The following is a 27,717-nucleotide window of genomic DNA, read 5'->3' as shown; positions in this document are numbered from 1 at the left end:
TTATAGGTGAATACTTAGATGTGTTTTTCTCCATAAATAATTCTCATAATATCATCATATTGTTACCATAAAATATAATACACTCTTTATTGGCTTCTCATAAAACCCTGAATATATTTTTTCTTGCCAAAACTAGTGAGGCCCTTTTTATTAGTCCAAAGTATCTTTGGCATTCCCTTCTTAGGCACACACTTAAGTCTGTGGGCCAGGTCTAATCTCTCTTAAATCAGTATAAATGAAGAATAACTCCATTTAATCTGCATTGTTGTTTTCAAAAGGGATTGGGACTTCTCATTGGTTTGTGTTTCCTAAATATCAATATCAAGCTATCCAATCTGATGATTTTTTTAGCTATTTATTGCAAAGGAAACATCAGAGGACCAGAAAGAAAGCAAACAAGTGAAAACAAATCAGAAAAGCAATAAAATCCAAACCAAAAGAACGGAGCCTGTTTGGAAAGTTAATTGTCAATTATCTACCTTCTGGTATTTTTAGAATGTAACATACTGTGCTGTACTTTCATCTCTTGTTGAAGGGACCAAGGAGAAAGGGAGTGAGATTGTTGAAAGAGCTGATTCTTGCTCTGACAAGTCCTAAGCTGTGGGTCAGAAAGGCTCAAACCTGCTGTGAAGCCAAGAGAGACTGTGTTTGCTGGCTTAATGTTAGCATTTTGTAAGAATTCCATGTTCTGCAGGTACTGTTGTTGGAGTTAATGAGAGCACTGCTTTCTCCTGGCCTACATGTGACAGATGTGGAAATGGAAAGTTGGAACTGTGTCCCCAGGACAGGTGAGAGTCAGCATGCTCCGGAGCACTCCAGGTGTTTTGTAGATGTAGCCATAATAGCAATAGGTGATGCAATGATTCCTGCAGGCACAGGCTGCACTTTGCTCCTTCCTAGAACTAAGACGTAGTATTTTTATTGCTGATGAACTGATAAAGCCTGCAAGGTTACATTAATTTATTAAGAAAGATACAAGTAGATATGAAATGGTTTGATTTTGTAGTTAGTACTTTTTTTAAAAATCAGTCTTAAAGCCTTGTTTATAAAGACTTCATAGCCCACTGCATTATAATGTTAGTTTTAATAAACATACACATAAACCACAGGTCTGATTTTAAGTTCCTTTAAAAGTAGCTGCATGTGTTTGTGTGCCCTGCCTTGTTATTCTATGCACCTCCAATTCACCTCATTTTTATACTGAACTGTGATCTTTGCTGAGATTTAATTAAGTGTGGAAGAGTTGTTTTTCAGACCTACTGAATTTATCACCTTTCTAAAAAGGACATTGAATAATTCTGATAGTATGGCTGTCCTGAATGTGAAGACTGACCCTACAGGACCTGTTACCACCTGAAATGCTGAACCTGGGTCACACTGGCATGCTTTTGGAAAGCCTACCCTTCAGCTGCCTAGCCAGCTTCCTCTTCCAGAGACTGAGATACCTGGTGGAATAAAAACCCAGCAGGATAAGAGTAGTCAAAGTGTAAAAAGAAGGAAAGAAAAACAGAAAGAAAGAAAGAAAGAAAGGAGGGGTTCTTTCTACTGGAAAAGCTTACAAAAACTATAAGGAGCAGTTGGGCGGGTTTGATCCTATTGAAATAGATATTTTCCTAAATATGAGAAGATTTACTGCTTATGCTTTGTTACATATAGTCCTTGAGGGAAAAAAAGATGAAAATAAGGTGACCTATATTGTATTGTTATGCAAAAACTAAGGATGTGTGTATGTTCACATAGTAGTGTAGTTCAATTAAAAAAGTATGTCACCTGTGAAGGACATTTTTGCTTCCTTTGGAGAATGAATGAAGTATCATGGTTTGTTTAAGAAGTGCTTCCAACAAGCACTTATAGCTGAGCTTAATTTTGTTCAGTGTGCATTGAAAACGTTAAACATTTGCTGAATGAGGGCCTAAGTTGGTAAGTCGCTTGGGCCAAATGTATACTACAAATTTTCCTGTGCCATAACTTTTAGAAAGTTATGAGATTAATATTTGCTTAAGGGGGATGACTATAAATAGCAACCTCCCTCCATATTGCCAGAACTTACAAAAGGAAGATCCTCTGCCAGAAGAGTTTAGGTCCTCCAAGAGAGTTACTGCCAGCTGAAGAGCTTTATTTGCTATTATCAACTGAATCCCTACCGAGGCTTTCCTACTGAAAGTCTACCAGCAAAGTATTTTAGAGAATAAACTAGTTGGGTTTTTATTTGTTTTGATTTACAGCTGATAGGTTTTCCGGTTTTCTATGTTTTTCCATCATTATTTGTGTGTTTCAGGGAATTGCTATATTGCAAACAATGCTCTGAAATTGTCTTTACACCAGTTTTGAAAATGCAGCTGGAAGTCTTCTTGAGTTGTCCATCCCGATCTCAGAGTACAGTAAAAGTAAAGGTATGGCATGAAATAAGGTTCTGTGTATTGTATGTAGACACATAGGTACTCTAAGCCACACTTTTACAAACAGCTTTGTCAGAAGACAAAATATGTAAGACTGTCCCATAATTTAATCTGATACTAAACTTATGTTTCACTGGGCTAAGAACCCAGTTTCAAGATCTTGAAATCTTGAAATAATACAATCATTGAGTTCACACTGAGGTTTACAAACTGTTCTGTGGCCCAAATTGAGGGCTTATTAGGTTGGGCCTTGGGAAACCTCAGTCTCCCCAGTCTAAGAGGAGTGCGTATTTTTAGACTTCCATTCTGAACATCATTTGTGTCTTCTCTGTTTTCTCGGCCAGAAAAATAAAAACATTTGATATTAAAATGATAAAAGCTTTGTTCTATGTGACTGCTTTAACCTGCAAACAGAACGTCTTAGCATACATAAGATTTTTGTTATGAACAAAACCTGTGAATTTTCTCATTCCAGCTGTTGCAAAGGACAATCTCTTCTCTCCTGACGTCCTCCACCAGTGAGGATGGGGTAGGTATAATGAATGCTGACCAAAGGAATTTAAACTACATAATTTACTGTAGAGGCAGAGTGCAGGAGACATGAATCAGGTGGGAAGGTAGTCATATCATAGAAGTGGAAAGGATTCCTGGAGGTTGTTGTCCGACCTCCTATCCACACTGAGCTATTGCCAGTGTGGAGGCAAATTGGTCTGACTTTTGTGGGCAGGGTCTTGAAAACCTCTAGTGATAGAGATTCTGAGTTTCCAGGCAGTTCGTTTCGGAACTGTGCTAGGAGATTGCACTTTCTCGTGTCCAGCCTGTGATTTGGGTGGGCTGGGCCCTTTGGCAATCCCACCTTCCAGCTGCTGATATCCTGCTGTCTCATGACTATGATCAGACTGACACCCTCCTTTATTGAAGAGGGATCTTGCAGATGGGCTGTGTGGACAACTATAGCTCAGCTGCGGATCTGCAGAGCTACCTGCAAACCGCACCGTGTCTAGGCACTCAGAGCTGCAACAGGCAGCGCTGGGCTTTAGTCCATTCTCTGGCTGAGGATCCAAAGACAGCAGACATAGAGTTCAAGTACTGGCAGGTGGAAGTACTAGAGGAATTTGCAAATTGTGTGCAAGATACTACTTTATAATGGTATGAATGAAACACACATAAGCCATGGGGATCCATGGGCTAAAGTACAGTTTATGTAATCGTAAAGTAGTTATTCCTTTAATCTGAGATATCAGAAGAACTGTGACATTTGGCACAGTGACCCAGATTTATCACAGGTGAGGGAGGCACCCGGATAGGTGCCTGGCTGGCATTGGCTGCCAGATGGCCAGCAGGGAAGGAGCGGCCCCTTTAGAGAGTCATTAAGTCCAGTTAGGATCCCAAGATTCTCCCCTCTCCCTTGCACGTGGAAGGGAGCAAAGGTTGGCTCGCGTTCTTGTTTTATCATCCCATTTAAGTATCTTCAGTGACATGTATTGGGGTCAGTTTGCTTTCCATCTTACAAGTTTTCCAGCATTTTGCTATTACATGCTCCATGGTTTTAATGGGACTTATGGGTAATATTGAAAGTGGAAAGTTACTCTGAAATCATAAATTATTTTTCTTATGTGGGAGGGTGTATATTTCATTTAAGCAAATTAATAGAAGAAATTTCCAAAATGTGTTTGCTCCTTTAATACCAATTAAGTCTTGCTGAGTTTTACAGGATGTGCCTGGTTTGGTCACAGACTAGCAAAACATAGTTCTTTTTCAAGTTATTAGAACTCAAACAACCTCTTTTTCATGTTTCAATGTGTATAATGCCAGTATTTAGAAGTCTGGCAACTTAGATTTTTTTCTTCCCTAGCTGAAATGCAGGGATAAAGATTAATCATAAGAAATAATACTTGAGGTGTCATTTTTTTGCCAGTGCTGCTGAAGTTTCTAAGGGTGTAGCTTTGTAATCAATTTTTTTGGCAGGGAGGTTGGTTTTAGCTATTGCTGGCCCTGGACGCTTGTTCCTTACTTTGTGGCAGCCCTTCTGTCACACCAGTAGAGCTGTTTGTACAGCTGCACAGTGAACTGGACTGCAGAACCAGTCTGGGGTAAAAAAATCTAGGGAAAAAAAAGGAAAAAGATTGTTTATACCTTGAACCAGGCAACAGGCGTGGGTAACACATACCTGTAGAGAAGCACAGCCCAGATGAAAGCAGGGGCATGGTCAGGGGCTAGTCATAGACAAGACCCATTAGGGAAAGAAATGGATGTGAACTTGCCATCTGAGATACCCTCTCAAGCGAGGTATCAACTATCGTTACCAGTTCTTCTGTTAACGTGCTGTCTCCTCTTAGTGAAGCCATCCCAGCCTTGCATCCCTCTCCTCCACACAGAATACAGTCTCTACAAATTTGCTTAGGCACAACTCATGGGTAAAATGCTGGTCAGATCATTAAACAGGAGGGACTGTGTAGGTGCTGGTGATGGTAAAAGATGCATGAATAACACAAAGTTAAAGTGGGGGGAGTGAGTAGAGTAAAAAGGGTAACAAAGTGGTTTTTCCTTTAGTGGATCAGTTAGCCAAAGTAATCAATGTATAGTATGTATATACACATTGCCAGCACATGGGTAGTGCTGTGTGTGTCAGAAAGTGAGATAAAGGGAGCACGTGCAGGTTATGCTTCAGCAAAATTGATTTCAACATCACAGTAACTTTTTAGGATTTTAAACAGCTCATTTTTAAACCCTGGTTGGGAAGCAGCAGCTGAGGCAGGAGTGTGATCTAATTATTGAAAATTAATATATTCATTCTGAGTCCTTTAAAAAAGTTGTCTGTTGGAAGAGGATCTTGCAGGCTGCATCTTCCCAGCTGAATGCTGTTTAGAACAGAATGTCCAGGACTGTTTGTTTTACTCACGATGCTTTTATTCCCTCAGACTTACGAGGTGCAGAGCGTGCTGGGAAAGGAGGTGGGGTTATTGAACTGCTACGTCCACTCTATAACCGGTCACCCCAACTGTGTTGCACTGGAGGAAATTGTTCTTCTGGAAGCTGCAGCAAGACAGAGGTGAACTCTAGTCAGCTATTATAGTATCTGTGGACTTTGTAATGTGGTTATCTGTTAACCAGTGCCACAGATAATGTATAATGCAAGTGTGATAAGCATTAAGATAGTTTATTAAAACTGTGATTTACAAAGCACATTGTGCTATCACTGAAAAAAATATCCATATAAAAAAAACCTGTTTAACTTTCTGAACTCTTTCGGATCAGTTCAGAGTTTAAGAATACAGTTCTTTGGTATGTTTGCTGTTTATGTGTGTAAAACATCTTGTTCTGGAAGTTTTGAATGGTTGTGATTTTTTTTTATATAATACTGTAAATATTATGTGTCAATGGAAAATATTTTACTGATATTTTTTGAAATAAATACTTTGCTATAGGCAGTGATTGGTGGTTTAAGCTGAGTTTTATCAGTGGATTCCAGACCAGCTGCAAAATGCCATGTGGTGCACAAATTCTGAATTGTTATCACTTTGCAATAATTGTTATACAGACAGAGATTTGAATAAAGCTTATATTTTGAAGTGTCAAGCACATATAAAGTTAATGTTTTACAGCTAATTGGTCTTTAAGCATAGAAGTACTGTATTATCTGTAGCTTCCCACAGAGCGGGTGTTTCATTATACAGTTTCTGTTATGGGTAAGGAGCAAACTGCTTTGTAGGCCATGTAACTATCCTCACCCAGAGTGTGCGGACATGGATTACAGATCAAATAAACAATATCAAAATCTTCCTCTGTGTGCATAATTGTAAGAATTATTGTAAGAGTTAGAGACTGGAGTTTTTTCCCCTTTCACAGTATTTAAAAGCCCCTTGCAGGTTAGAGGAGGAGGAATGAGTGGTTTTGCACAGGTCTCATATGGGATTAACCAGCAGAAAAAGAGCAACAAACTTGCCACACTGATCATTCCTGCGGCTCAGGCTGATAGCAAACAGGCTTATGTATGCCATGATTACTAAAGGAATGACCCAGCTATTGAAATCCCCTTTTTCCCCCCTTCTCCAAATATTTCAGTCTCTTACCTGCCTCCCTGTAAGGAAAAAGGGGACTTCAGCCCATTCCTGTGTAGAGGATACTGGTGTGTATGGGAAAACGGGGCTCCCCTTTGAAATCAGTAAGATTTCAGTCTCTGGGACAGCTGGAGGTACTTGTTGTGTCAGGCCATTTTTCTGCCAGTGCCCTACAGATGCTGTCATCTTTGTGCGTGCACTACCAAAATTCAGACAAGTTGCCTGACCTTTCATGTGTATTCACTCAGGCAGCATTGCCTGCTCTTACACTAGCAGGGACCAGTGAAAGTGTCCAGCTCCTACATTTCTACAGCCTACAGCAGGATGAAGCCTGTGGATGCAACATCATCTCTGGAACTCACTATAGTTCCAAAACTCCAGAGCACCTGAGTGTAGGTGCAGCTTTGCATTATCTGGAATGGAAACCCCTTGGAGGTTTTTCAGCATAAATTTTAACCAGTGGTGTTCCTGTGGTCACGTGTACTTTTTTCATAAAATACTGTGTTTCTGGCAGAGTCCTGGTCACAGAGCAGCCCCTCTTGCTGTGCAGCTGCTCAGTCCCAGTCAGCGCCGCGGCAACCCCTGACTCAGCATTCCGGCCCAGCGATGCCGCTCCGGGGGAAGCGGACTTCGCAACCCCCACGGCCGAGGAGTCTCACGATTGTTCGCACCCCTACATTGCTCTCTAGATGCTTTGGGACATAAACGCGGCGCCCCTCGCCCCCAGCTTTCCCTCACCTCCCCGTCTCAGCCGCTAGGAGCCGTCCCGCCTTGTCCCCCCACTCCGTGTTCAGCTCCCTCCCGGGAAGCGCAGCTTCCCCCGCCGCCGGCCCGCTGCTGTCACGACACAGAGCAAACGAGAGCAGGGTTGATTTAAAATGCTTTTCTTTATTCTTAGAAATGCTGTAAAAATCGATATAAAAGGTCGAGCATGCTCAGTCTTTTTTTTATCCATCCTACTGTCTAAAATACATGGGATTTTGAATCATTTTAACAGATGTACCATAGCTGCATCGGTATGAGTAAAATGTAGAAAAGACGAAAACTATCATTACAAAAATAATTTAAGGGGAGAAAAGAAAAAATATATTTAGCTTTTTTTCCCTTTTTCGCAAGTTTCGTGGTGAAAGACCCAGGCATCGCCCCACGTCGCTGCCACATTCCGAGCGCGGCCGCGGGGCCGGCACGTCCCGCCGCGGCTCCGCGCCTCCTCCCGTGCGCGGCCCGGCCCGGGACGCCGCGGCATGGCCCGGCACGGCCCTCTGAGGTATTTATCCACCGTCTCCCGGAGTCCGTCTCTCCGTCCCGCTCCCCCCCGGTTACCGGCAGTCGGTGCCCGAGCCGGGCTGGAGGAAGGAGGCGCTAGGTAGCTGCTTGAAGAAGTGCCGGAGGCTGGTCAAGTCCCGAGTGAGCTGCTCGATCTTCTTGTGCAGCTTCTCATTCTCGGCCGACAGCTCCAGCAGCTTCTGCTGCATCTCCTGGTTGCGCCGCTTCGCCTTGTCGCGGCTCTTGCGCACGGCGATGTTGTTGCGCTCCCGGCGCTGCCGGTACTCGGGGCTAAACCTGTCCACGCACTTCTTGCCTCCCCGCTCCTTGCCCCCGGCGGTGGCCGGCGGCGGGACGCCCTGCGCCGGCCCGGGCACGGCGGCGGCGGGGCCCGGGGAGCGGGTGCTGCAGCTGGAGGGGGAACTGCTGCCCGGCGGCTCGGGGGAGGTGGGTGGCGTGGGCTGCCCGCTCAGGTTCATGATGGTCTGGGCGCAGGTGGCGATTTGCGAGGGCAGCAGCGAGGAGGAGAGGTCGCTGTCGCTCCAGTCCGGCTCCTGCTTCAGAGCGCCGCGGGAGGAGGAGGAGGAAGAAGAGGAGGAGGAGGAGGAGGAGGCGGTGCGGGGCTCGGCGCCCAGCAGGGTGGTCATGGCAGCGCCGAGGTCCTTGGCGGGGTCGCGGCCGGCGCCGCCGCCCGGCGGCAAATACTCGCCGTAGTCCCCGCCCCGCTCGGGCTTGTGGTTGCTGTTGAAGAGGTCGGCGAAGAGCTCGTCGTTGCAGAGCTCCAGGTTGGGCACGGCCGACATAGAGTCAATGTAAGAGCTGAAGTCGATGGCGCTCTCGTCCTCGTACATGGCCGGGGCGGCGGCGCTCAGCTCCGCCAGGTTGGTGCCGCTGCCCCCCAGGCCGCCCCCCGCTTCCTCGCCGCTCATCCCGCAGCCGCCGCGGGCCCCCGGCTTGCAGGCGGGACCCGGCCCGCCACCGTTGCCCACCTTGGCGTCGTAGAAGTTGGCGGGCTCCAGGCACCAGCTCTTATAACATGCCGGGGAGTCCAGGCTGTAGAGAGCGGCGGCGCTCATCGGCGAGCGGGACGCGGCGCCGCACGGCCGCGGCGCGGGGGCTCCGGACCGCGGGCACCAAACGCCGCTCCGCGACGGTCGCAGCTCCAGCCTCTGCTACGGGCAGGTGGGAGCGGGGCTGCTGCTGCTGCTGCTGCCGGCACCGCTGGTACTGCTGCTGCTCGGTGCCACTGGTGCTCCCGCTGCAGCCCCGCCGTCGCCTCCCCGAGGGGGCCGATCCGGGCTCGGGTCACGCCGTGAGCAGCGGTAGGAGGCGGGGATGGGACAAGGCGTCTCAGGACCTGGGAGCGAAACGCCCGCTCGGTCCCTTCTTATACGGCGCGGGCCCCGCCTCCTGCCCCTGACGGGGAACGAGTTATTCCCGGCACCCCCGGGGACCCGGGGGCGGGAGCGGGTGGGGTGCGCGGCCGCGGAGGCAGGGCTCCCGCCGCGGAGAGCTGCCACCTCCCGGCCGTCGGGGACGGCCCCCGCCACGGGGACGGGACGGTGCGGGCGCCTCTCGGGCTCCTGCCGCCGTGCACCGTCCCGTCCCCGGGGAGTGCTGCCGGTACCGGACCCCCGTTGCCACGGCTGAGCGTTAATTTTCCCTTTTCCACCCGGGCCAGAGGGAAAGCTGGCTGGAAAGGCTCATTTTACCCCTCCACCACCACGACGCTTCATCCCCCCACGCAGTTCCCCAGCGGCGCCTTGGATGAAGCGATACGGGAAAGATGCTGCCTGCCCCACGCGTGTCTCTGTGTATCACCCGAGCGCCCTCCCGAGGCTCCACTACCCCCTCTGTAGCACAGGAAGCTTAACCCGAGAAGGATGTAAATCCATCCCCTTCGGTGACAGGGTGGCCGCTTGGACTTCTTGCAGGACACTCCGGTGGGAAAGGGATGTCTGAGGCATCTTTAGCTACTTCATGCCATCTGCGTGAAGTTATACCTCCTTTAAAAACTTGCATTAAGTAATTATGCATGTCGTCTTTTCGCCCTTGCATCCCATAAACTATTGCTATTAAATTGGCAAGCATCAGAGAAATGAAAATACTTTAATTTAAAAGATGTGAAATGCACAAATTTTCTAGTTCCTAACAGTTTCTAGAAGTCTGGCTTCACCCCCAAATGCTCCACTGACTGAATTATAAAAGAAACACACAATAAAACACCCTTAAAAATTATTTTTTAAATATTTATTTATTTTCCCAGAAGATCCCTCTAGATTTACGATAGTACTATCCCAGGCGCTGACTTCCCAGCCCAGCACTCAGCTGATGCTGCTGGCATAAAACTGTGCCCTGCAGAGTGCGGTGCCACTCACCCCAAGGTGGCTTTCTGGGGATCGTGGGTACGTGCCGGTCATGCCGGGCCTGCTGCCTCTCTCCGGGCAGAGCTCCATCTGCCGCTACCGCAGCTGTTGCAGTACCGCAGCTGTTTATCACAGGGGTGTGTATTTTAGCATAAGTAGTTGGGAACAGGACGGGTACATGCTCTCCCTTTGGATGTAAACTCCTCGTGGGAAGGCTTGTGGGATCAGGGTAAGTGTGCTGTGTCTGGCAGGTGAGGTTTTGCATCTGGCGGGTAAGATTTCACTTTGAGAGGCCTTGCTTTTAACTCTAGTGCTGCCATTCACCCCACAGAGATGTTAAGTTTAAATAAACTTGATTTCCTTTCTCACCAGAGGATTGATCACACAGGCACTAACCACTGAACTTGACAGTGACACAAAAAGTGGTTGGGTTTTTTTTTTTCACATTGTCAAAAAATAATATGCCCCAAATCCATTTACATGTTATTTTCTGCCCTCTAGAGCTGGGGTCTATTCGTGTTGCAATGACTCTACAGCACCTGCCCCTGGCCTGGCCTGGCTGTCCAGCAGGGAACTAGGACCATCATGTGATGCTCCTGAACCCTTTTTCTCTGCATGAAGTATAAAGGGTTGGGTGCATGAGGCTTAGGATGGTAGTTCAGAAGTGTGAGGGAGTCTGATATCTACTGTCTCTCCTCTTGCTCTGTGTCAGGGTCCATTGATTGCTGGAAAGGGATACATGTCACCCACTTTAGTCATGAAATTATGATTTGCCTTGGAAAGCACCTAATTTAACTGTTTGCATGTGTGGAACTGTTATGCTTTCAGCTCACTGAAGTCCTTACCCCAAAGGGCAGCTGGTTATCAGCCAGTGCTGGCATGCCACTGTGCCAGCCTGAACAGTCTCGTTTAATAGCCATCACGTGTTACTCCAAAAAACAGATGCAATTCCCAGCCAGGTCACCCGATCTCTGCTGGGCATCTTTGCCACATGGCAATTAGGTTCTCAAAATCCCTCAGTAAAAGGCAACATCTGGGTGTGGAACCCCTCTGTAAACCTCAATATAAGCCACCTGTGTCACACCTAAGCTCCACCATGGAGGGTACAGCTTTGCCTACGGGGGTCTTCAGGACCTGGAGTTGTGTTCAGAGCTTGTAGTCAGACCTGTCAATGCTTGTCCCCCAAAACCAAGTGGCAACAGCCATCCCCTGGAAGATAAGTTGGTTGTGTTTGTTGCTGAGTCTGAGATGCGTGATTTCAGGAGCACATTTGGAGGGGTTCCCCCTTCTGCCATGCAGGGTGTGAAACTCTGGGTGGGGTGCTACACCTGCAGTGAAGAATCCAGGAGCATGTGAGAGCAAGTGATACTTGTCATTTACCAAAGCACTAGGCTGAAGAAAGGATGATATCCATGTTCTACTCTTTCCTGGGGTAGATTTGTCTGCCATCTCAGCAGCTGAATCTGTTCCCATCTGCATAAGTAATTTCATGAGCAGTGAAGGACAGTCAAGATCTCGATTCCCTCATCCGTCCTGCTGAGTACCTGACCCCCTGAATCATGGCTTGTCTCTGGGATCCAGAAATTCTAAACAGCAGTAAGAAGCATTTGAGCATCTGAACTGCAGAGTAAATGTTTTAAAACCTCCTTGGGGTTCCTGCTCCAAATCAAGCAAAGCATTTAAACCTGGTGAGAAAAGACAAGAAAACTTTCTCGAAGAAGCAGAGAAAAGACGAAGCATTAATTTGGTCTGGAGTACTGGCTGTAAATCTCAGAGAAGCACCAGGACCTTGGGCCCTTCAGGGACAGCAATTAAATCACACTGTTTTTCTGACTAGTTTTTCCTCATAAATAGGGGACAGGCCACTTGTGGAAGGTAAGGAAACAGTGCAATGCCTCAGCCTAGCTTTAATCCTCCCCGTCCTCCTCCCACCATGATCACCTCTGGCAACTCAACCAGATGTGCAGGACTTTTTGGGACAATGGGGTTAGGAGCATGGCATGACTAGGCTGGTCCTGGGGAGCCTAGAGAGCCCTTCTCTGCTTTTGAGGTTATGAGAATGAGGCAGCACCACCAGGACACCAGCTCCTGGGGGATTCATGGGCAAAGAGTCAGCTAACAAGGGGGAAAAAGAGAAGAGGTGGTTTGCTGTGTTTCTCTCCCCCCTCCAAGAAGCAGCAGGAGTGCAAGGATCATTTCATGCATCAGCTAGAAGCCAGGAATGGCACTTGGGGGCTGACCAGGGAATGGGACATGCAAATGAGGAGGTGCAAGTTGTTTGGGGAGAGTCAAAAAACCTGTCAGCACACTCCTAGGTAGGGACAGTACCTACTTGAGGTTGGTGTTGGCTCTCCTCAGTCAGTGCAGTAACTGCTGGGCAGACCCTCCCTGTCCGCTCGTCCCACTTCTGCTGGGGCTCATGCCTCTCCTTTGTCCTGAATCACTGTAGCAGTATTTTGCTTGTCACTTGTACTGTACTTGTACATCATTGCACTGATCCAGCCTGTGGCCACACTACTCTTAGCAGCTAAACAACTTGATGATACATGAAAGGAATTTTCTTTTTAGCTCTTTTAACTGCAGCTCTGTGTTTCAACTAACTCCCTGCAGATGTTTAAACCCTGGTGGTGTCAGCCTGGGCTGGGTTTGTTCAGCTGCACCTGTGGCTGCTGAGCTGCTGAATTACATTGTCCATATACCTGGACTCCCAAAAGGCCAAGTGCCAATGCAGCTAAATGCCTCAGACCCTGTGCTCCTTGTTTTCTCACGCTCTTTGGTGGATGCTCTGAACCTTTTCCTGATACAGGTTTTGCATGAATTTCGATCAGGGACAAAATTCATGTGATCAGATCCACAGCTGCATTTTCTGCCTAATCAAATTAAATCTTGTGTGCTATAATTTAGTGTGAGTGAAATGTACAAGTAGGCTCCATGTAACCCTCTCCTGTCCCATCAAAAAAGCAAAAAACCCCATCCTGCAAACATGTGGAAACTGTAACCAAATCTCTCCCAGCTCCTTCATAGAATCAGAATGGTTTGGGTTGGAAAGGACCTTAAAGATCATCTAGTTCCAAGACTCTGCCATGGACACCTTTCACTAGACCAGGTTGCTCAGAGCTCCATCCAACCTGGCCTTGAACACTTCCAGGGATGGGGCACCCACAACTTCTCTGGGAAACCTGTTCCTGTGTTTCACCTCATCTGAGGAGGAAGAATTTCCTCCTCATTTCTAATCTAAACCTACCCACTCTCAGTTTGAATCCATTCCTCCTTGTGCTGTCACTACAGGTCCTGCTGAAAAGTGCCTCTCCACCTTTCCTATAAGATCCCTTCAGGCACTGAAAGGCCACAATAGGGTCTCCCTGGAGCCCACTCTTCCCCAGGCTAAATAATCCCATCTCTCTCAGCCTGACTTCACAGGAAAGGTGCTCTGGCCCTCTGATCATCTTTGTAGCCCTAAAAACTTCCCAAACATTTTTGCAACAAAAAACCCCTCTAAATACCGTATTCTGGACACTTGTTAGTGTGACGTAAGGAGCAGCTCTTTGGTAGCTTTGCTACAAGACCATTGACACCATTCAGTGCTGTGGGTGGCTGCCAGGGTGCAACCTTTCTGCAGAGGTGCCATTTCTTACAGGCAGCATAGCTCAAAAATTAAATTTTTAAAGCCTATGTAATTTCCAAATAAGGCATAGTGTTAATAAAATGATGCAGCAGACCCTCATTCTCTGCACTTGTGAGGGAAAAAAGGGTTTTAAAGCAGCGGTAATAAATCCTTACTTTAATTCCTTGATTTTGCGAAAACAAGAAGTTTGGGGAGAAGTTACTCTATATATAGATGTTTACTTTGGGAAGCAGCTGGCTAAACCCTTAAGTGTGAGGCCAGAAGAGCCGTATGAAATTCCTTATTCCATGGCTGAATACAAGCCCAATTCATTGTTTTTGTGGAAGGCTCATAGGCTCCTTCCCATGCCCAAAGATGTGCTGGTGCTGTATCACATCTTAGTCACTGACACCTCAAGATAACATTTAAACTGGGGAACAGTGGTGGGGACTAAGGGAAAATCCTGAGCATGAGAAGCAGCACACAGGAACCTCTTTATCAGCTGGGAAAGGAGACTCCAGGCTGCAGCTGCAGAGCTTTCCTCTGGGTTCAGCAGTACTGTTATTCTTAGCTAGAGGGAAATTGTAAGCTTGGCAGGGATGGTAAGGATTAGCTTAAATAAGAATATCATTCTATACACTTAGAAAAATGTAGTGAGAATATATGCTAATGTTTTATATAACTTCTTAGGTGCAGCTAATGGATTTCCAGATATAGTGCCCATCCATCTGGTTATTTAATCTGAGAAGGAAATATTCTCCTGTACTTGTGAATAGTTCCCAAGTTTTGTTTTGCGTGAGACCTGATGCAGTCTCTGACTGAGCTTCACATCATCTTGTTCTTTTCTGGAAGCCAAATAAACCCGCCCCATAAAGCACTGAGCCCAGTGACTTGAGGTTTGCATTGCGTCAGTACTTTCCTTGCTGCTTCACAGGCTGGCTCCAGCCTTTCCATTTAGCTGCTGCATTTTATTGAGAGCAGCGCTCTTCAGTTAGGATTGAGGATGGCAGCTGCCATTTATATGTGTTGGAAGTTATTTCCAGGCTCATTCAGCTGCATGGGGAGAGCTTTGTTAGGGAAACTCCACTTGCTTCGCTTAGGATAGATCTCTGCTCATAAAAACACAGCAGCTTCGTGCTTTGCTCCTCAGCTGACATATGAGCTTGACAAATACATCATTAAGGATGGTGTAGCTGAGGCTTTCAACTATTGCACTTATTTTAGGGCCAAGATGGAGCTTTTAACTATTTAAATTGTCATAGACACATTCTAAGCCCATTTGCACTGTCAGGGTCACTTTTGCCCGTCTCACAGGGGCAGGGCCTTTTGCTATGGACTTAAGGGAGCAGAAGGCACTCAGCAGGGGTCATCTCCAGTCCCCCTCCCCTGGAAGGACTAGGCTGCACTTCAGCCCCAGCCCCTTCCACAAGACCAAGGAAGGAGGCCTGCTGTGCACTAACATCTATTGGTGCCGAGGATATCAAAAGTCCTACAAGAAGAACCTCGTTAAACTATAAACCTAAACTTTGTCCTCTGCGGTACAGGTCAAAGTACCTAGTAAATATCTAAGGTATGTGCCAGAAGTGCCATTTAACACCTCTTACGACCAGCCACTTGATTTCTAAATGTCCCCTTGCCTTTTCATGTTGTTATTTTATTGTGCTTTAAACTTTCTTATATTTTAGAGTGACAGCACGAAAGCCAGAGTACCTCACCTGACTAAGCTTTAGTCATAAGGCTGCTGTTTTAACTGATAGCAGAGATTAAAAGAATAAAATACACCAAGGCATCTTACTGAAGTGTATATAAAAATAGACTATATCAAACACTTTTATAAAACAAAGCCCCACATTACTGTCCACTAATTATCATGTCCGCAAAGGGATAAACATGGAAGCTTTCTGCAATTGAAGTGTGCTAAATTAACTTTTGAAATGAGGTATACAGCGGAAAGTTTATTTTTATTTCTAAATATATTTCCTCTACAAAAATACACCTAAACAATATTTTTTGTTAATAAAGTCTAATAAAAATATTCTGAATGTCTCGATTTATAACACTATTGACACAAACAATTGAGTATATTTATGAAGAAGGAAGGTAACAAATAGCAGTTGTTGCTGGAAAGTATTTGAAATGGAAAAACCCTCTCCCTGTCCAGTAGGCCTCAGCAATCTTCCCCATTCTGAGTTTTTCATAGAACTGTATCCAGGAAGCTCTGCTCTCCAGCTGACATTCATTTGAGACTGGTGCCAGCAGCAGACATGGCCCTCAGCAAAACCAGAACTGCTCCACCACCGTGGAGGCAGCAGGGAAAGCTTCTAGGCAGTGAAAGGGCAAAGACTCATTTTTATTACACCTTCTATGATAATTATTAAAAACCTCAATGGAATCTATATCCTACAGTGAATTCTGGGTAAAAACCAATGTAGTATTTTAGAGAACTCTCTTTTTCTCTTGCTGTCTGTGCTGCACTTGCCCCCAAGGTTACCTGATGCCATGGTTTAACCCTGGCTGGCAACTCAGCCCCACACAGCCGCTCCTCACTCCTCTGCAGCGAGAACTGGAAAAGTGAGAAAACTCACAGTTTGAGACAAAGACTGTGCAGAAGCTGTGCACACAAGCAAAGCAACTCATTCACCCCTTCCCATGGGCAGGCAGGTGTTCAGCCATCCCCTGGAAAGCCAGGCTAACTTGGGAAGACAAACACCACCACTCTGAACATCTCTCCCTTTCTCCTTCTTCCTCCAGCTCTACATGCTGAGCAAGACACCGCATGGTATATGATATCCCTTGGGTCAGTTGGAGTCATGTATCCTGGCTGTGTGCCTCCCAACTCCATGTGTACCCTGGCACTCCTCAGGGTGTGAGAGGCAGAAGAGGCCTTGTCTCTGTGCAAGCCCTGCTCAGCAACAATAAAGCATCCCTGTGTTATCAACTGTTTCCAGCACAAAGCCAAACCATAGCCCCAGTCTAGCTACTCTGAAGAAAACTAACTCAACCCCAGCCAAACCCAGCATACCTGAGAACTGGTTGTCAAAGAGGAAGAGCTACACCTGGCAAAACCTCCACACTTCAGCATAAGCAAATTCCAAGTGCAGTAGCCATGCCTGTGCTGTGCTGTGCTGCAGTTATGGCAAGAAGCTTACAGCACTCTACTGTGGTGGCATTGACTATTTTTGGCTTTGGTCAAACAAATAATTTGGAATTAATACAACATGAGAAGTGCATACTTCCAAAGGACAAAGATAACAGAGTATAAACCTCTAATTGCTAAAAAAAAATATCTGCTGGAACAGTCTTATCTATACATTATCCAGTAATGAAATAGCTGTTCACATACTTTAAGTGTTATTTAGAGTTTAAAGGCATTTTCTGTTTAATTTACCCATGTGTTTCACTGATACTACTGATACAAAAATCTTCTAGTTTTAATTACAAATAATATGTGTCTGCAGAATGGTTTTAGCTGATTGTCATCAAGGTCTCTGTAAAAGAAAAGTACAGACTTTTACTACATCACTACATGGATGCCCACAAGTTTGCAGGGTATGAATTTGTGCTTTCTGCTGTAGGGTCTCAGTGCCTTTCAAATAAATCTTTAAGTTCTATAGCCTGTCCAGTTCTTTCTACATTGATTTTAACACAAAGGCAATAAAGCTGCTTTGTTACTGAACTGCATACAAGAAAAATAATTAAGAAAAAAATCAGTGTTTGAATACAGCTTTAATACAAAAAATTTATATTCTCTATTAGTCAAGTTAACCGATGATAAAAGCAGTTAAGAGATTTTTTCCTTTTTTGCCTTAAAATTCTGATCTAGTTGCAGCTGTGTATTAGGATACAGGTCCCTTGGCAGATTGGGCTTTAGAGAGGAGGTCCTCACATCCAGGGTTCCCATCCTTCCCAGACTCTGCCAAGAATATTGGGGTCTGTCGCTTGATCGATGAGGCATCTCACTTGGGTCTCCTCTGAAAGTCCGTCCTCTGGCTCTTTGGCTCTGATATCATGACTGGCATTACCACGAGCCACAGCCGCAAAATCTTTATAACAAGGTAACTTCTCATGGCCCAGGCGTAGTTCGTCACTGAAATTGAGAACACAAAAATAAGCTCTTACTAAAAGAAACAAGCAAAAAATCTGAGATGGATTTTTAAATACAAAACAGCACTCGAAAAATAAAGCTGCCTGAATTGAGATCAAGATGTGGAGACTGTTCAAGAGCTGCAGAAGGCTTGGCCAACAAAGACTGGTGATTTCAGGTGTCTTTTACTAGTGAGTATTTACCATGAATATGTCAATCTTGTCAGAGGTCTCTAGGTGAAAGAGGGATGCAGAAGTTCACATCCAAGCTGTTGATCTCCTTACCTGCCCTTCTGATTTGTGCCTGTAACAAATATTTTGCTGCCTCTTCCAGTTCAGCCTTGACCACAAAAGGGACTCCTCCCAAGTCCTGCACTTTTCAGTATTTGTATGGTTTTAAAACAGGCTTGCTTTCTTTGCTTTTTTGTCTTTCCCTTGATTAATCCAAAATGTCTTTTTAAAAGAGGATGGAAGGGATTAATTGTACTTTTAACTGAACTTTAAAGACATTCTCGCTTGAGCCAGACTTGACTAGACTGACATAAATAACCTGAAAATGCTGTCAGATTTGAATGTGATGTTTTTGGGAAGCAGCTTACCTCCATGCCTCCCCTACAGCTGGTTCAGGTTCCATTTCAAGTAATTCTTCAGCAGAAGCATATATTGATTTAAATCTTACTCCTACTGATTTAAATATTACCCCTAGTCTAAAAGTCATGGAGACAAAAATGAGGAACAGTGGGCTGAGCAGTGTGAGATTAAGCAGGCTGACAGGGTGGGGAGATGTTTCTTGCCAGGAGCAGTAAAACTGCTCAGAGGCCTGAGCTGGAGCAAGAAAACTTGTGGGGAGATATCTGGTGTTTTGGCTGGCAAGGTGATTCAGAGAGCTTGTAGATGGACCAAAATGATTCTGACAGAAGGTTTGTTGAAATTTTGCCCTGTCTCTTCTCTTTTCCTAGCCACTATTCTATCCAAAGAGAACAAAATCTGACACAGGAGCCTGCCAAAGCTCTTAGTGGAGCAGTTTAAAGCAAAAGGAGAGCATCTTACCAAGTGATTATTGCTGGATTGGCACCTGTAAGCTTTCTTCTGACATAGTTGACTTTTTGCAAAGGGTACCAGTTTACTTCAGATGTGTTTATTTCCTTAATCCATGTGCCTCCTTTTTTCAGCTGTCTTTCTTCAAAGTTCTAAAGAGAAAACAAATTTGCCCTATTTGTCATAAATCATACACTTAAAAAAGACTTTTAAACTGCCAGATCATAGCAAGTCAAGCCAGTAACTCTTAACTGTATATGCAGTGGAGGACAAAGTAGTGAGATAATATTTAGCTTGTCTATGACTTAAATTTAATTTACAACTTAGGTTATTGAAGTGCAACTAGCTTCAGTTTTCTCTGTAATTATTAATTTGATATATACAGTGCTGACGTAAATTTAAGAGGCTCAATGCAAACAGTTGAAAATATTTATGCTGCTGCCATATGCTACTATTCTTTGTGCATCAATATAGAATTCCGTCATTTTAAATACTTTAAGTTCAGTTTCTCTGAGAACTTAAAAAACCAAAGAAAGATAAAAGGAGCACTGTGAGTGTACACCTAGAAATACCTCCTTTTTGATCGGTTTTATTCTTAGTACAGTTTAAGAATTTTCACACCAAGAAAGAGAAAAGAGGAAAAACCCCACCTTCCAGTCCAAAGAAGGCTCCTTTACAAATACATCCATTGTGCTGATGAGGAGATCTGGATCTGACCGATAAGCCCTTAGGGCATGCACCATCACACTATAAATGAGTCCCCACTCTTTCACTGGCATCATAAGATTAACAAACTGGCGAGTCAGGCGAAAAGGCATCAACTCTGGCACACCCAAAAACTAGCAAAGGGGAAGGACAGTCAAAACAAAACAAGAAATAAGAAGCCTTGGAACAGAGGGATTAGAAAGGAGTATTTTGTTCTTTTTAAGCTTTGGAACCCCCTCTGTCACTTAACTGAAAATACGGTGCAATACAGTAGAACTGGACCAAGTTGTGACACCAAACTCTAGTCGTGAATATTTAGTGATAGCGGTTATGCAAAACACCACCATATCAGCTGTGAAACTCTACAGCTTCGGGTTTGTCTGAGAATATCTGACACAGAGATTTTATTCAATCAACTAGAAATAACTTGTAAAGATTGCACTATTTTGCACCAGAATGATGGCAACTGAAAAGCATCAAATTTAGTACGGAGAATACACGTATAAATGTAAGAGCTGTAACAAATTAATTAGAAAACAAATACCTGTGTGGCTGCACCAAATGCATATCCGAAGTCTATTCCCACCATGCCACCCGTCTCCTTGTTAATCATGAAGTTGGACAGATGTCTGTCTCCAATACCAAGTATCCAGTGGCTGATGCACATCAGTGCATGGGAGCTGGCAAAATGGGACCGCAGGGACAGGAAGGCTTCAGGAGATGTGCTCATTTTCACAAAGGCTCGCCTGAACGAAACAGAACTCGTTTGTTGAACACAGATAAACACCAACAGTTGTTTCACAAGGTGCAGTCACTGACAGTGCACTTACCGCAGCAGGTCTTCTGGAACACTGCTTTCCCTGCTTTTGAAAGACATAACTGCTTCTCTACGGCTTGCATTACTGCAAATAAATGAAGGAATAATGTTAGCCATAGAAATAACAGCCCACTGCATGTGAAATGTTAAGTTGGGACCGAAATCATCAAATATTCTTGAGTTCTTGGTGAATCACAGGGATTTTCTCTGTCCAACTTGAGCAGATGCTCGGGCTCTGAGGCAGCCTACCTACTGACTGCATAATTAGGAACAAGACACCTAGAAAATAAAGTTGAAGTGCAGCATCTGCTTCAAGACACTTTCTTAAGGAAGTGAGCAAGCTTCTGGAAGCATTCCTGTACTCTGGTGGGATTTTTGGCAGTTCTAACCTCCTCCTGCAGAGAATCTCCAGTAAGACAGAGCAGTAAAATGAGCAAAAATCAAATCTAGCCATCATATTATAACACAGATAATGTTTTTTCTTGGAATTTCTACAACTCCGTGTGTGTGCACACTCTAGCTTCTGTTATTTTACATGCAGTCCTCTTTTAAATCCTACCTGTACATAGCATGGTATCGAGAGATGCCTTGTGCTTTCCCACCCATCTTGGACAGCCACTCAGAATAGGTAGCGCGAGGTCCTTTTTTGCTAGGAACAAAAAAAGAAAAAAAGCACTGATGATTCCTTGATGATCTTATCACTCTGTACTGGAATATCTGCAGGCTGTGTGCTGCTCTGACCCATGAGATTTTTATGCAAAGGAAGAGTCAGGAAGCTACAGACTACATTAATTTTAACCTTGCTCCGGAAATGAAGTTTAAGCAGTCAGTGAATACGCATCCATCTCCTTCCCCCCAACTTTGAACACACTTCAGTCATATCTGATGGAAGATTAGACACCTCAAAGCTGCTAATTTGTTAATAGGGACTGTGAAAATTAGATGCTGCCTTGAGAAGAAAGACCCAAAATAATTTCTCCAGGGAGGAAAAGATATTTTTAACAGAGTCTCATAGCCACTTGAGAGGCATTATGTAGCCCACCACAGTACACACTACTGCTTGTCCATCCAAAATGGTAAGAAATGCAAGAAGGCAGTTTATCTCCTCACTGTGTACAAGAGGGAGGAATGGGGGCTTGAACTTAGGGTATTAATCCATAAGAAGCCAGTATTCATTAGTTGCACTGCTTATAGAATAACTTTCTCCCATCTTGACTAAGTACATCAGACGTTAAACTTCTATTCCAGAGGCAGCAACTTAGCAGAGCACCCGTATTCTCTCTTCCTTCCAAAGCATGTTTTGAGATAGAGAAATTCTTTCCATTTAAGAAGGATTTGTCATTTATAGACTGCATAGCCCACCACTTGGGGACAAAGAAGAGGATTTCAAAACTTCAGAAGGTTGTTCCCCCTACCCCAACCAAAATACTGCCAGAAAATGCATCAGGATTTTCCTTTGCGAGTGCTGTCATTTAAACGTAGCTCAGTGTTAAGTGTCTTATTTCTCTTGATTGAATAACACATGGGAAAATATTTAAAGTCTACATACAACAATAAAATAAAGCTTTTTTTGTTTTTATAAATTATGACCGATTTTTAGAAAGACACTGATCTTCCATATTAGAAATGTCCTCCCTTCATGACATGGTCCCATTTGAGTTCTCTCCACTTTCCCAGTCGGTGAACTGAGACCAACATAATACCACTGCTGTTCACAAAAGTGAACCCGGCAGCAGTAATGAAGAAACTAAACTGCTCACAAATCAAATAACTGTAGAAATAAAGACTCTTTGGAGTCCAACCTCCACGCTGGAAGCTCCTCCAGCCTACCCCATAAACGTTAACTAGTAAAAATAAACGGTGACAACAACACTTTGACAAACTCAGAGATTATGCAACTAAGAACAACGTTTGTAAGTTAAACCACATTTCTAAATTCCAGGACAGAAACAGGCTGAAATGCTAGAATTAAATCAATTTTACAAATATTCAACCTCCAATTACAATCACAAGCAAGCAACATAATTTATTCAAAGTTAGAGAGAGTGCTCTTTTACAGTTGTGTTTTGTGCATTTGCTGCCAATTTGCACCCCCCCACACTGACTCACTGCTGAACCCAGGTTCTGAATCGCTCTGTCTCTGCTCCCTTCCCCTGCCCCCCACTGACCTAAGTCCATTTCCTGCCTGATCAAATCAAGAGCTCAAAATCCTTGCCTTGTAAAATCAATCTGCTGATAAGGAAATGGTGATGATAATGACGTCACTCATGATTATAATTATAAGCTTCTTGTTTAAACAAGTTGGGTGGAGGATATTCCAGGTACAATGGCACTCATTAAACAAACAGTTGCCAATTACTAATTTGGGTCAGGAAGTAAAAACTGCCTCCTTGCTCACAGGTGTTTTTATTTCATTATTTAATTTAAAAAAAAAAAAAAAAAGAAAATGCTGTCACAAGACTGTCAGATATCCAAAAACCCATTAGTAGTGGTCTCTATTAGAGCAGACAGCTAAACCAAGCATCACCTGTTATAACTGATATCTTCCTCTTCAGACATGCTATTTTTCAGGAATTCTTTTAAGGTACAAGTATTTTCCAGCCACTTGATGAGTCCCAGTCTAGAACAAAACACGTCAGAGATGTGAACAAGCAGCTCAAAGATGAACTTTAGAAGAACACCACATTCTAGTTCCTGCTAAAAGAAGGTTAAAAGCTACCAATTTAAATATACTCTGAAAAACAGTTTCCAGACAAAGCAATTTCAATGTTGTTTAAAAGGAAAAGGAAAAAAAATAAATTAAGCCAAGACAGAAAACACTCTGAACCTGAATCTGGCAAACAAAAATCTTTCTTTCAAACATCCCAACAGTAATATATGTTAACATAAGGATTTCTGTCCCTTCAAGATAAAGGCCTACCTTGTTGTCATGGGGATGACCTGGTAAGTTTTTAACTGCATATTTCTTTGGCTACATGTAGCATCTTGGGAAAGGATAATGTTCATTACATCAAACAGCTGCTCGATACGTTGGTCCTGCCGCAGGTCTTCGCCACCTTTGACAAGAAAAGGATACTCCTGCTCATCGCTGCCTCGGATTGTTATACGTTTTGGCTTCCTCAAGGATTCCATTACACTTATCTTGGAAAAAGACAGGAAAAGGCAAAATATTTGTGATAGAAGAATTGGTTTTACAGAATCATCACAGAAATCAAGCATATCGGTCCTAGATGACATAATCAAGTTACTCAATTACTACTAGAAAAACACTGCCCACTTACAGACCTTCCTTTATGTGCTGCAAGATGCACTCACAAGCAAGGACCCTGCTACTGTCATATTCTCCAAATGGAATATGAACACAGGTTTATACCACACAGGATTTTGACTCAGTCTTAAAAACATACCCGTTCATCGAATCCGGAGATTTTTGCATGGTACTCTGGCAGTGGTTTCCCTTTTCCGTCATACTGACCTGCAGTGGTAGTGGAGAAAAAATGTTTGAGTAAAATTACATAGACTGTTTTTATTTCTATTTTAAAGAGTGTATAAGAACAGAACACACAAATATTTTGTCAAATTTATATAATGATAACTATGAATATTTAAAAATGCATAAAAATCCAACATATACATAGTATGATTTTATCTGTGAATAACTAATACTTTTTCCTCATTTAGCTGTTAGAATTGCAGCTCTTAATAGTTTTAGAGGACACAACCTTTTCTGAACTAGATTTAAACATATATTAGATTCATATATCAGACCTTCTTGAGTTAGGCCTTTAGAAAAATACTAAGTTCTTAGGTAAGAGATACAATTTTAGATACAATTTTAAAAATCAGGATTACAGCTTAAGAACAGATTTAAGAGAGTGAACTGAGCTATTTCAGATAAGGCCAGATAAGGCATAAGTCCAGAAAGAAGGGCCTTATAGTCAATATAAGGAGTAGAGCTCAAGAGTCGCAACTTTCTTGTGAGGGACAGTTCACCATCAACACTGAACGTACCAGGAACCTCTAATTCATTCCTCAAGAACTCAGCTTTGAAGTCACTCATCCATGGTGAACATTCTTTCAGGTTTCCAGGTTCTTTATGGGTTTTGTACATTTTTGAGAGGAGAGAAGTTGCAATCGCATCAAAGTCACTAGTCTTCATATCCAACAGTTCTGAACCACCTCTGCCAAAATGATGGTCGAAGTCCTTCCCAAAAGCCTAAGAGTCATTTATAGAAAGTTTACACAGTGCTAGACACTACACAAGAATATCAAAACAGTACCTTCCTATCAAACACACAGCTTCATCTGAGCTTCTGAAATATATCAATAGTCCTTCCACTCCAGTTCTTTTTTTCTCTGTTATTTCTAGTTTGACAGAACCTTTTCACTGCCTGTTTAGTAGACCCACCAACTACCATCAACAGAAATATCTATATTTTATCAACTCAGTAATATCATGTCAAAACTAGAAGCTTATCGCTTTTTACCTCTTCTAGCTGCAGTTGGATTCTGATGGACCACACCAGTAATGCTGCTCATTAAACTTAATACATGTACCTCAACTGCTTACAAAAATTTAGGATCAACTAGTGAACATTAATATAAAATATCTAAAGAGGGCCCACAAGAAAACTGGAGAGGGAGTTTTTACAAGGGCATGCAATAACAGGATAAGGGGCAATGGCTTTAAACTGAAAAAGGGCAGGTTTAGTAGATATTAGGAAGAAACTCTTCACTGTGAGGGTGGTGAGACACTGGAACAGGTTTGTTCAGAGAAGTTGTGAATGCCCCATCCCTAGAAGTGTGCAAGGCCAGGCTGGATGGGCTCTGAGCAACCTGGTCTACTGGAAGGCAGGCAGGGGGCTTGGAATTAGATGATCTTTAAGGTCCCTTCCAACCCAAACCATTCTATGAAATGTTTGAATGTTTTACTTACTATCAGATTTATTATTAATGATCTGCTTTGCAATAATTTTGGACACAAAGTGCATAGAACCATATTTTAAAGTATTTTAAATATCTTGATAAAGTGCAAAGACATTTCACACTGAGCCATTTAATAAACAAAGTATTATCTACAAGTAGTTAACTGAATCCTTGTGTTCACACTGAAGGTGTAGAAAAACCAGATGTTCCCACTTAGACCTGGTATTAATGGCTTTTAAAGATATGTAAGCTCACTTGTTTTTTTCAATGCCTGATCATTTTTCTCCCAAACTATGAAGGACACAGTTCTTTCACTGAAGTAAATGAAAATACAAAACCCATCATCCTTCTGAAGAGACTACTACAGTCAATAACATCTTTATTACTAAATCTATTTCCACATGAACACCTGATTGCTTTCTCTGTTCTGTTCTTTGACTTCTTTTAAAATTCAAGGCAGCAAATAGTCCATGGCCTTAACACTGTATTTTAATTAATACAATTCATCACCAGTGTTTAATTTATGCATGACTGGAATTCAATATTAAAGCAAGATTGTTATTGTTTAAGATACAACTGAAATTCTACATAAATCATAGACACGAAGATTAGGAGCCTGAAGTACTCCACACAGTAGAGCAATTTTATGTGTCAGTCAAGAGACAACTTGTTTTTCCCCCAGCAAGGATAATGATACAGTTATTCTCGTAGTACACTGTGTTTCTTCATAATAATGCATCATGAGAGCAATGAATTCAGAGTCTGCATACCATCACCCTGACCCTCTTCTGCAGTTGCTCTCTGTGGGAATACCGCTCTCTCTTCCCTTCAACAGAGGGGAACAACCCTGCTACCCTTCTCTAGCACCTCCCTTGCGCTTCTCTCCCACAGCACACCACTACTTGCAGCATCCTCTAATACTGCACATTTCAGTATTAAAGAGCCATGGACTGTTTTGGTTTAAGTCAGCCTTTGTGCTCATGCCTGCTAGGCCCCTTGCTGTGCTTGTACCCTGTAGAGATAGCTCAACATAGAGCTGCTCCCCTCTCTCTATCTCCACCCCTGACAGCAGCACATCCTGCACATTCTTTTCCCCATTCTTAAGTTCAAAGTCATTATCATCAAAGACCCAGCTTATCTCACAGCAACGGATTCAAAGGGCTAGTGTGCCCCTAGACTCCCAATTGCTCTTTCTACTGCTGTATCACCTCACCTCCTCCCAACTCCACCTTACTCTCATCCTCCACCTTTCCCTGCTCATGGGGAAGGAATCTCCCTAGAGACACCCAGGTTAGTTTATCTAATGCTAATGTGACATAAGAATGGTCAGAGAGAGCTGGGCCATAAGAATGGGAGAGAGTTGGATCCACCCAGCCCTGGCCACGGGGGCTATGCACATACAGTGCAACCATACAGTTGGGGTGCTCTTTCTACAGGGAGTATCACTCTCCTGGCCTCCAGCAATTTTCAGCTCAGGGATTTCTGGACCCAGAAGTGTGCATTTGTATGTAAAAGCTCTCAAAGCATTTTCCCCCTCCTGTGCTATTGCCTACTTGCTATTTGAACCCATGAAAGCATCCATAACACCCTGCAGCAAGAGTTCAGCACTCAAGTGTGTAATGAATGAGGAAACACCTCTCACTGTTTTGAACCTGCCACTTCCATAGAATATTTACTTCATGCTTGGCACTCCTGATAGAATCATGGAATCATTAAGGTTGGAAAAGACCTTCAGTTCATCAAGTCCAACCCTCAGTCAACCTAGCACCACTGGTGTTGGGAATGATGTTAAGAGCTTTATTGCATCTGGAATCATTGTGTCTTTTGCAACTGGAGGAATGCTAAAGTTGCTTGTACAGAGGTTACTCTGTACCTCTGATTATTCTTGCCACTCTGAACTTCATCCAATTTTATTGTATCTGTGTTGAGAAATGCAGATGAGGACTACAGTGTTCAAGAAGCACGAGTCAGTCATTGCTATGCCAATGTATAAATCCATGTTTAATTCTCTACTCTTAATAACGACAGTCACTTTTCTTTCTTGACTGCCCTTGAGTGTGCAAATCTGATGTTTTCAAAGAACTATCACAAACCAAGATTTTGGTCTTGAATTGCAATAGTCAGCTCAAACCTGAAGAATTTATATATGAAACTAGGGTAATTATGGTTTTTTGCCACATGTATCACTTCATTTTCTACACTAATTTTCACTATTTTAGAACTCAGTCAATTTTGTGAAGTCCTTTCCGTAATTCTTCATAGTTGTAACTCTTCTGTATTACTTACCCTAAGTAACTTAGTATCGGCAGCAAATTTGAGTAGCATAATATAGCAAAACTCCCTAAAGTGCTCATAAATCTTTGGTAGCAGGGAACAAAAAACAAGGCCAGATTCCCATGGATGATCAGAGAGGCTCAGGTCCTATGAACCTGGCAGCATGTAGGACAGAAGA

General features: G+C 43.6%; 3 protein-coding genes across 5 annotated transcripts in view; 1 reads left to right on the top strand and 2 right to left on the bottom strand.

Moving 5' to 3' along the window:
* SPIDR (scaffold protein involved in DNA repair) overlaps window positions 1–5,983 on the top strand; it is a 200,398-nt gene extending 194,415 nt beyond the window's left edge. For both annotated transcript variants that reach the window (XM_027674216.1, XM_027674209.1), the window contains 4 exons: window positions 695–788; window positions 2,279–2,393; window positions 2,875–2,928; window positions 5,321–5,983. In XM_027674216.1, coding sequence (XP_027530017.1) covers window positions 695–788; window positions 2,279–2,393; window positions 2,875–2,928; window positions 5,321–5,455 — 398 coding nt within the window. In that variant the 3' untranslated portion in view covers window positions 5,456–5,983. The remainder of the gene's footprint in view (window positions 1–694; window positions 789–2,278; window positions 2,394–2,874; window positions 2,929–5,320) is intronic.
* A 1,345-nt stretch (window positions 5,984–7,328) lies between these two features.
* On the bottom strand, window positions 7,329–9,098 carry CEBPD (CCAAT enhancer binding protein delta). The gene has a single exon (XM_027674246.1). It carries the CDS (start codon window positions 8,800–8,802, stop codon window positions 7,780–7,782), a length of 1,023 nt encoding a protein of 340 aa, XP_027530047.1. The 5' UTR covers window positions 8,803–9,098; the 3' UTR covers window positions 7,329–7,779.
* Window positions 9,099–17,403: 8,305 nt separating this feature from the next.
* Window positions 17,404–27,717, bottom strand: part of PRKDC (protein kinase, DNA-activated, catalytic subunit) — an 86,008-nt gene continuing 75,694 nt past the window's right edge. For both annotated transcript variants that reach the window (XM_027674190.1, XM_027674198.1), the window contains 10 exons: window positions 24,351–24,555; window positions 23,747–23,814; window positions 23,260–23,480; window positions 22,867–22,959; window positions 20,899–20,988; window positions 20,353–20,424; window positions 20,067–20,268; window positions 19,468–19,656; window positions 18,830–18,969; window positions 17,404–17,783 (listed from right to left, as the gene is read on the bottom strand). In XM_027674190.1, the coding sequence (XP_027529991.1) occupies window positions 17,579–17,783; window positions 18,830–18,969; window positions 19,468–19,656; window positions 20,067–20,268; window positions 20,353–20,424; window positions 20,899–20,988; window positions 22,867–22,959; window positions 23,260–23,480; window positions 23,747–23,814; window positions 24,351–24,555 (1,485 nt within the window). In that variant the 3' untranslated portion in view covers window positions 17,404–17,578. The remainder of the gene's footprint in view (window positions 17,784–18,829; window positions 18,970–19,467; window positions 19,657–20,066; window positions 20,269–20,352; window positions 20,425–20,898; window positions 20,989–22,866; window positions 22,960–23,259; window positions 23,481–23,746; window positions 23,815–24,350; window positions 24,556–27,717) is intronic.

Source organism: Neopelma chrysocephalum, unplaced genomic scaffold, assembly GCF_003984885.1.
Source record: "Neopelma chrysocephalum unplaced genomic scaffold, ASM398488v2 Primary Assembly neopelma1_22, whole genome shotgun sequence".
NCBI classification, from domain to species: Eukaryota; Metazoa; Chordata; class Aves; order Passeriformes; family Pipridae; genus Neopelma; species Neopelma chrysocephalum.
The sequence above is the reverse complement of the archived record's forward strand: the minus strand, read 5'-3'. Positions and strand labels throughout refer to the sequence as shown.